The sequence below is a fragment of the Nothoprocta perdicaria genome, unplaced genomic scaffold (genome assembly GCF_003342845.1).
Source record: "Nothoprocta perdicaria isolate Ctin4 unplaced genomic scaffold, notPer1 scaffold_81, whole genome shotgun sequence".
Taxonomy (NCBI): Eukaryota; Metazoa; Chordata; class Aves; order Tinamiformes; family Tinamidae; genus Nothoprocta; species Nothoprocta perdicaria.
Window position 1 is genome coordinate 3,089,328 of NW_020456099.1, and position 9,475 is coordinate 3,098,802.

The 9,475-nt window shown below is 48.0% G+C and overlaps 1 protein-coding gene across 1 annotated transcript; it reads right to left on the minus strand.

Annotated features, from left to right (window-relative positions):
* Positions 1-3,674: 3,674 nt before the first annotated feature.
* Positions 3,675-9,385, minus strand: DEXI (Dexi homolog). The gene is made up of 2 exons (XM_026051951.1): positions 9,090-9,385; positions 3,675-4,261 (listed from the first exon to the last, which is right to left on the minus strand). The coding sequence occupies exon 1, from the start codon at positions 9,383-9,385 to the stop codon at positions 9,104-9,106; it is 282 nt and encodes a 93-aa protein (XP_025907736.1). The 3' UTR covers positions 3,675-4,261; positions 9,090-9,103.
* Positions 9,386-9,475: the final 90 nt, after the last annotated feature.

Genomic DNA, 9,475 nt, shown 5'->3' on the forward strand with positions numbered 1-9,475 from the left:
GGCTAAGGCCTTGCATGGTCCTACAGAGAAGATCAGGAACACTGATGGCAGCTCTGCAGGATATTCCATTTGATCTCTGACTAATTTAATTGCATTCATTAGTTCAGATGCAGACATTGTGTTGAAAGCTCATTTTTAGAGGACAACAGGCTTCTTCCAAAGCAGATTCCAGGGAGGATCACCAGAGCACAGGGGCATGTGAAGCACAGAGAAAGGCACAGGATCATAGGAGGCTGGATGCCTTAAAAATCCAGGARCTCCATTGAGAATCTTAATCTGTGGAACAGGCAGATTGTTGCTGTTTCAGGTTAGAAAGAACGGTGCGTGGTGGTGAACTCTTCTGCAGGGAGTTTGGAGTTGCCTTTTTTCTCCCCTTTGTGGTTTCTTCTTTCTGAATGCTCTTGGAAGAGCTTTTGCCACCAGTGCCACCTTCTGCCTCATGTCGTAGACCTTCCTTGGATTTGTCCTGCTTGAGGATTAAAGCAGGTTTTGGCCTGGAGCTCCAACTCCAGACATGCTTGCTATACTGTCCTCTGCTAAACCTGGTTTATGTCGCCAGCATTTGCTTTCACCTAGAGAAACAGATTTCAGCAGGAATGTCAGCTGAAGCGGGATGGGCAAACGAGGTTTGGTACGAGTGGCTCTGAGCGCGGGTGAGCAGACAGGGCCGTGGCTGTTCCCGTGGTGTTCCCATCGGCAGCCCGGCTCCGGTGCGAGGTTCCTGCGGGAATGGGAACATGATCGTCCTCCTTCCTTGGCATGGGGGTGGTAGCAGCAGGGAGCCAGCACCACATGTGCCGAGATCCGGATATTCAGCATCTACCAGTCACCGTCACCTCTTCTCCAATGACATAATATATATGCGTGTGTGTAGGTATAGGTATAAGTGTATATCAACATATGTGATTTTAGTGATGTCAGTGAGCAGTAAGCTATACATCTAATACTCTATTTTCATCGTTTCACAGGTAACCACAAGGAGAGCAGAAGGTCCCCTATGTATCTCCCTATATTCTTTGCTGCTTTATGAATTGGGAAAGAGCGAGCTGATCTTTGTGGCGGTGGCAAAATGAAAACTCTCCTTTGAGCTCCTGGGTGATTCTTGAAGTGGGTGAATGGTAGAGACGTCAAACACGGGAACAGTCTTTCAAGAGCCTCTTCAGAGACTCCGCTGCGTTTCCATTGCAGTGATGATTCGGTATCAAGCTTCAAAGATGAAAAGACACTGTCGTCTTTGGATGTTTTGGACAGTGCAATCACCACTGAATGCGCACAGGAGTCACCAGGATATCGGTGATAAAACTGCTGCTTTGATTCACCAAAGTGCAAGATCGCAAGCTGCTGAACCTGCCACTTTTGAAGTAATGAGAGAAAATCTGTGTGTTTTGTGGTGCCAGAGGTAACTGTGGTTGCACTTGATAAGTTTGGACTATAAAAGTTCAATTTTCACTGAGAATCTGTTGAATGGTCAGCCTAGAACATAGCCTGAAACAGTAAGATTATCCAGGAGAATCTAAAATTGGCTCTTCATATTTATCATCAGTGCTGTCTTAAGGGACAGAAGGACGTTTTCTTTCAAATAAGTCTCTTGTTATTGGTTCTTTCAAAAAGAATGGGGGGAAAAGATTGCTAAAGAGAAGAAAGGAATTAAAAAGGAAAAACTACTAAGGATGTTTCTGAAGCTATCACAGAAATCTAAATACTATAAATACATAGCACAAAAATCCGTCAAGTGACAGTCATCAAAACTTTTCAGTTCATCTAAAATGAAATTTTTAAAAGTGTTTTTTATTTTAAGGAGTGGGGGAAAATGCACTTATATATGGGTGTAAGCTATTAAGAAATAAATAAGAGCTAGACATCAACCTAAATATATCTGTGCATAAAGCTTTGAAGAGTTGAAAACTCTGACTACTGAAACACATTGGTGTTCTGGCTCATGTACCTGGATCGGGATTTAGTGGGATTTGTGCTACCGCTTGCAGGTGGGGACGTAACTGGGCAAGGATCTATTTTATACTTGAAATGACCTCACTGCTGCGTGCGGTTTATGGCCCTGTTTGCAGAGGTAGGAAGCATTAAGCAGGGGTGGCCAAGGGCAGATTCCCAGCTCTCTTCTGCCACCCTCGGGGTTCAATGGGCCCAGTTCTGGTGCCGTTCACCCCGAGAGCGAAGCCGGATCCAGGATCCAGAGCTGGTGGGCAGAGGGAAACCACACAGGGAGCCAGGGGGGAAACAWTCGGCTGGCTATGATTTTAACTAAAAAAATGATCATTTTATGCACTGTCTGCCTGGCTCCTCTGAGTCTCGCTAGAGCACTGGGGCTTTCACAGGAATAATCTGCAAATACTTCTCACTGTGGCTCTATTTGGGCACGTRCTAGCTATGAGGTAGGATTCTGTCAGGGCTACGTAAAATGGCGTTGGGTAAACTACTGTAGTAGGAGTGTTTTTAATGTACAGACTGCAGCTTGCAACGCAGTTTGGGGGATTTTGATATGTCTTTYGGAATGTATTAAAATACTCCTTTTCATAGTAACGCGCAGGACTTGTTGAAATTATTTTTTCTCTTTGCAACACTATGACAGCACCATTGGCTTCAATGGTAATGGCACGTGAAGGGCTTCCACGTTCTAGGCTGAAAGAAGCACCGTGTGAGAYGGGGCAGCCGCTAAGTGGTTTCATGGCTTGGAAATGGAGAAACGGCTTCCTTAGCGGGCAGCAGGGCCGGCTCTGTGCCCACCAGGAAGGTAGAAAGGAGCTGCCAGCTTCAGGGGGATGTTACTGTCGATCATCCCAACTACAAATTCTCAGACCAACCYAGATTCCATGTCTGGATACTCTTGAGCACCTTGTGTGCACGAGACTGAATTAACTCCCTCCCCTCTCTCCTTCCCCCAAAAAACCCAGCTGCAAGCAAGTATGTGTCCTAAAAATGCCTGTCTCTTGGAATTACGACGTACTGTATGCCTCCTTAGAGGATGGATAAAAGGCCAGGGTCGGTGTTGTGGTGACAGTCAGGTACTTTGCAGTAYTTTCCATGTTTGCAAAATGTGTGAAGCTCTTCTGAGATCACAGAACTCCTGACCAAAGYTGAGAGTCACCTAAGTGATCTGCTTGCTTGGGTTTTGTGTTGTGCACCAGGGGCAGGGACAAAACCCTGCACCCATTTCAGGAAATAATCACAAACCAGAAGCTCCTGTAACTGTGGTCATAGCCTGAATCCTGTTCATACATGTGACCCCAAATAACTGGTGTAAACTGTCCCTAGGAACAGTAAATTTAATTATACAGGAGTAAAATTCAGTATTTCTGGTGTTAATACCAAACAGGCATGTGACTATGAGCTAAACAGCTCCCTAAAACTTGGCTATTGTTTTCTGTCAGCCTTTTCTAAAAAGCATATTGAAAATAAGACAAAATAAGTACAATACCCGCCCTCAGTGACCTTTTTCCCACCCTCTTTATCGCTGTGTTGCTGGTGTTTCAGTCCAGGTCTGATTTTTAGAGCAGTTATTCACRGAGAAGGATTTCCTCTAAGCTGCCTTCCCAACAGTCTGTGCGGAACTATTTCCAGGTTCTTGTGAAAAAAAAAAACCCTGGACTTTCCTGGACAGCCTATTTAAATCCTCTTCTGTTCATACGGAAAAGAAACACCTCCAACAAAAGTCTGTTTAGTTTTCTATGAAAAAGGTCAGTCTTTATTGTATTGCTTTCATATCTGTACATAGGAACACCAGCTTAAACAATCTGTAAAGTACCTCGTGTTAGGTAATGAATCCACCTGACTTATATAAAATTAACTCTCTGCTCTATTTCAAAACTCACCATATAAATAAAGTGTCTTGCTAGCACAGTATGAGCCCCAATTCTGCCCTGAACAGAACCTTCCCTGCAGCCCCATGTGGGTATGTTCCCCTGAGAGAGCCCTGGCTTCGAACTGGCTGGTAGTGGTCGAGGTGGTGAGGGGGTCGGCGGCCGTACGCAGCGTGTCCGGGGGGTCACAGATCCATCAAACCACAGCCATGCCTGGAATTCCCTTTCCCAGCACAGCCTGGAATGAGCCCTGGAAGCCGCCGCTGTGCGCGGATCCCCGTTCCCCGCACACCACGGCCGTGGGCAGGAGTCACAGCGGAGCAGGGCTGATGCCAGCTCTGCCGCTGCCCCCTTGGCCGCCTTCACCTCTGCAGTTCACAGCGTAGCTTCTTCTTCTCCTTTGATCCAGCAGCCAGGCCATTATCCGTTCCAGGTGTTTCACAAGTCTGTTTAAAAGAAAACACACAACTATAACAAATACAGAGCAACCCTCTAGACTTGCACCCAACAAATACTTACATACGTTTGATATAGCACCATGTAATCCATAAATAAATAAGCCCAAACCTTTTCTGATGACTAATTCTTTGGGAAGTAAAGGCCTAACGACTTCTCACCGAAACCACTGTCACATCAGCCCTTAGTGCAATTTTCACAGAATTTCCACATTAGTGAGGGCTGAGGAGAATACGTGGTCGGCATCACTAAGGGTTGCTCTTAGGAGCACACAGTCACCCTGACATGCAAAGGGATAAGCTATTTTATGATAGATATATCATCCTTAAACTTATCTTTTTTTTTTTAAAAAACTTAAAACTAACTTTTGAATTTGATGCTTTCTTAAAAGCAGATGATAGGCAGGTCATCAATAGCATTTAGTAATGAGTTCTTTATGTGTTCTCTCCATCTGACACAGTCTCTGACGTTGCTCACTTCTCTTCAGAGACACTTGGTTCAAAACATTTTGGATCCACCAGTAAGTAGCTACGGAACCAAGTGAYATTCTTGAGTTTGGCGACAAAAACAAATTGTGTTGAAACGCTTTATGCCAATTTACCTCATTTGCCTTGGCCTGGCCAAAGTAGGTGACAGTTATTAGAGGGTGATCTCAACAATATGAGTCTGCATGAGGATTCCAGTGCGACTGTCCCATGTTCTACATCAACAGGCTGATGAACCCTGTGTCGCTAACAGCTACGTCATAGGGTGCCATAAAGCAACCAGACTGCCACAAAACTGGGGGACAGGCCCCTGTATGGATTGAAAAGCTGTTTCAAAGATGGGCTGCAAAGGACAGCGCTTGATAGCCGAACAATTGGTCTCTCGGGGCCCAGCTTTACTCAGGATCATCATCAGTGACTCAGAGAAGAGCCAACAACAACCTCCACCTGCCCACACCATGCTGACCTTGGAACCCCAACCAAGGGAATGTTCTGGCCTCATCACGAGCAGGAGGGAGGCCTGGGGTGAGCAGCAGCACCTGAAGCAGTCACCAAATTCTGGYCAACACCATGAGCAGACAGAGAAGAACATCAAGTGTTGGTGCTTGCCTGGCCCAAGGTTCGGTTCTGCTCTCTGCGTTTCCAGGGGGAGGCTGAAGGGCACAGAAGGTGCAGAGAACAACACTTGGGGTTGATCAAAACACCTTCCAAGCTGAACTAAAACCTCGGCTACCTGGCGGGCAGGTCAGTATCGTACATTGTGATCAAACCCTGCGCTGGTTAGAACCAACAGCRGGGCGGCCTGGGGCGCCAGGCCAGGCCAAAAGCTGCCTCCTGAAGGTGTCCAACACCACCACAGGGTTGCCAGTGCGGGATGGGAATTCAGTGGCAGACTGTACATGGTGTGTGAATGATTCAACCTACCAGAATGTTCAATCTGCCCTTTCCATTCAGCCATCCTCCAAATTTCAGTTGAAACTAATTTTCAATGGTGGGGGAAAAAAATACAGTTTTGCTGTTTCATGATTAGTAGCTGTCACCTGAAGTAGAGTGTTGCTATTTTTTCCAAGGGGGACAAATATAAATTAAAATTGATTCATTTCGTAATTCCTCTGATGGCTTCAAGTTGATAAGTGTCTCTTGTCATCTGCTCTCAAAGCAAGCTGATTTGGAGTAAATTTCATTCTTGTGATGAACAGCAACAAAAAAAMCAAGGAAATTCTTCATGATTTAGTCTTCAAAATCACTTGAGGGCTGTGGCTTTTACCCAGYGAAATACCCAGGCCTTAAACATTTCTGTTCTATGTTAGATGTCTCTTAATTTCCTATGACTCATTTAAATCCATGCTAATTAACAGCAGCTTTTGGAAAAGTGTTTTTAAAACCTGCCTCCTTGAAATAATAAATGACTGTATGTGGTAGAAAATCCTTTGGGATTGTGCCTGGCTGCAGTTAATGTGAATGGCCAGTTCATTAACTRAGACTGGTGCCTTCCTTCCAGCCGGGATGCAATTCCCGGTAACAGCGGCTGGAGCACAGCGGTCTCCTTACAGCACATCTACCAGGTGAGTTTGAGCACGTGACTGCTCTTAATTTTCACGACACTAAAGCACTCAAAACATAGCTCTAAAAAAATCATAGCTATTGCTCTTAATCCTGCTGAGTACAACCGACAGAAAACAGACAACTGTTCTGTATCATGGAGTCAATCTGTTTCCCATTTTGTTAAGGGAGATTTCTGCGAATGAAAGAAAAACATGTTTAGAAATGGGAAGGTGAAATGAGGAATTGGTCGCTTGCAGAGGCTGTTGTTAAGGGTCCAGGAGGAAAGCGCTCGGGTGGGTCCTGCTGTGCCCGTGCAGGTGTCCAGGGCTGTGGACAGCAGAGCAGGTCGGAGCCGGGGCAGCAATCCAGGCCGGCACCTCCATCCCGTCCCGCTTCCCATCCCGCGCAGCGCTCCGGGAGCCGGAGCAGCGCCCGCGCCGCTGCAGGTGCTGGCACGGAGCCCCGTGCGGAGTCACCAGCCCCTCAGCACTGCGTGCTGCTCGCCAAGGTCATGCATCACAACTCACCTCCATGCAAAAACAAATAAGGCCCGTGCTCTATTTTCTATTCCGTTTTCACTGCTGATTACTTTTGCTTTTTTTTTTTTTTTCTGATTACTTCACGATGAGTCACATTAATTTTAAGACCGCACAAGGAGAAAAATCACATTATTGCAAGGGACACGCTCAAAAAGTAGATGRCATTGGCAAGCTCAGTTCTGCTGAGCTTACACAGACACATTTCTGCATTTGAATAGGGSAGGAAGCTTCTTCAAGCTGCTTAGCCTCAACCTCTGCTGCCAAATTAATCACGACTATTTTGCTCAGAAACCTRGCCATAATTCTGCTTCTGCTGCGTTTCCTTATCCAAGTGAGGTTTCTGGTGCAAGGYAGAACTCTTCTGATGCGCAGACTCTTTCTCTTACCTCTAAAGACATCCCCTCTAGGGCTGATTCTTGGTTGCTCCTAGAGGGAGGGCATCGCCTGCCCATGCAAAGGCCCTGCAGCATTTGAGCTGGGCTCATCACAGCACTCCGGTGCTCCCGTCGCACTGCTGAGTCACACGGAGAGCCCTCCTCTTCACACACAACACAGATGCCTACACGTTCCTCAGCTCTGCTGCTAAAGCAGGGCTCATCTCCCCACGCAGGGCCCGAGGAACGCTCGGTGCCCCTGTTCCCAGCAGCCGGAGCCTTCCTCCCTCACGCCTTCCTCGTGCAACTTGGGCCTCTGAGCTCTGTGAAGGTCTCAGCTCCTCAATTTCCACATTTCTGCAGTTTGMTTTCTATATATGGAGGTGAAAATAGCAGTCTCACAGTGAAAATATCAAATAACTTGCAAAGCTTTTTATCCTATYGAAATGAAGTTTTAAGAAGCCCGTTTATGTGAACTGAGCAGGATGGAGCTCTGCTCCTCTGCTCTGCTAAGCTGCGTGTTTATGTAATAGGCAAAATCCACTGGAGGAAGGTTGTACGAGTGCTTTTCTCCTGGGGTCTTCCTGAAAATTAGATGCAATCCATCACGACAAATTCCAGTCAGCAAAAAAGTGAGAAGAAAGACAAAGACTTTAAAAATCCCTGTAATAGCATTGGACTATTAATACTGGGAGTTTGAGGAGAGATATTTTGGAGCATGAAGAGAGGGTCAGGCCTTTTTGCACACCATAGATTTTAAGTTTTCRTTAATTATTATGAATTCATTTCCTGGAGGACAGACAATTGGGATCCAAAGCCTGGCGACGGCTTTGGGCTCTCCTAGATCTGAACATGTTGTGCTGAAATTAAAGGGACAGAAGAGGAAAACGGTCACAGAAGTGGCCAGGGACGTTCCCTGGGGAGGTCAGTTCCATCTCAAACCCTCTGCAGCAGCCCAAGCGCTGGGAGCAGCAGCAGAGGGATGAGCACCTGCCTGCACTAACTGCCCACAGTGGAGCAGATCTGCCCTCGGTGTCTCGAGTTCCCACGGGCTCTGCTCAGCTGGGCACACACACACACACACATGCAGCACTATCAATATTGCTCCGGCAGTATCAGTATTACTCCAGCAACACCAGTTTCCACTTGTACCTGCTAAATCACGGGGCAAAATCTGCTCCCATTACTTCATATGGGGCCTGAGGAGCAATTTCTAGGGCTAACATTTTAACCTATATGAGAGAGAACACAATAGGAAAGGTAGCGTTTTTTTTCTTAAATTAGAAGACATCAAAATAGCTTGATACGAATGATATTTATCTACCATGCCCAGAGAAGATGCATTTGCAGCTACACAGCAAAATGTCCTGCTTCTGCATTTTCTATGTGAAAACCCCGAGGTGCCTGGAAGTTGTTTCCAAACGTGCAGCCCTGTTTTGCCCTCCTGGCAGATGTGCTGACACCCTGGCAGATGTGCTGACACTTCACTCCAAGCCGTGACTAACACCCAGCTGGCACCGAGAGCTCTAGCTGCAAACGGGGACTCGCTTCCGCAGCGCATCCCGGGGCCCTAAAACGCTAAACCCTCGCAACGTTTTCAGAGTTTTAAGGCGGCTGAGGGCTGCAGCAAACCCTCACGCTGTGATTAATATGAAAAGGCCGGTGAGGGGGGTAGGCTGAGCCAAGGCGCAGGCTTTGAGGGGGGTTTAGGATGGCCTCAAGGCTACTGCATGCGGACAGAAGTTGGGATAGAGGTTGGGATAGAGGTTATTCCMATGTCTTTTACGGGCAGGATCAGCAAGGACGGTGTCCGGCCCGGAGTGCAGGGGATGGGGGGTACCGGGGGGTCCCGYGTCCCGGCCAGGGGGGACTCACGTGCGGGCCCCGCGCTATTCCAGGTAGCCGTCGAGCACCTCGAGCTCGCCGTCCGCGTCGTAGAGCACGGAGCCCGTCTCGGAGAGCGCGCCCAGCTCCAGCAGCGCCTGCTCCACGTCCTCGGGCAGGAAGACGATGCCCACGTTGAGCACGATGTACTCCATGAGGAAGGCGTAGTAGAGGATGAGCACGTTGACGAAGAAGAGCCCCACGTAGAACATATAGGGCAGCACGAGCAGCGCGGGCGGCGGCCACGAGTCGAGCGCGTCGAGGCGCGCGCACACGGCGCCGGGCATGCGGGGGGCGGCCGCCGTGCGGGGAGCGGTGCGGGGAGCGGTGCGGAGCCCGCGGTGCGGGGAGCGGAGCGCGGCGCGGGCCCGCGTTGC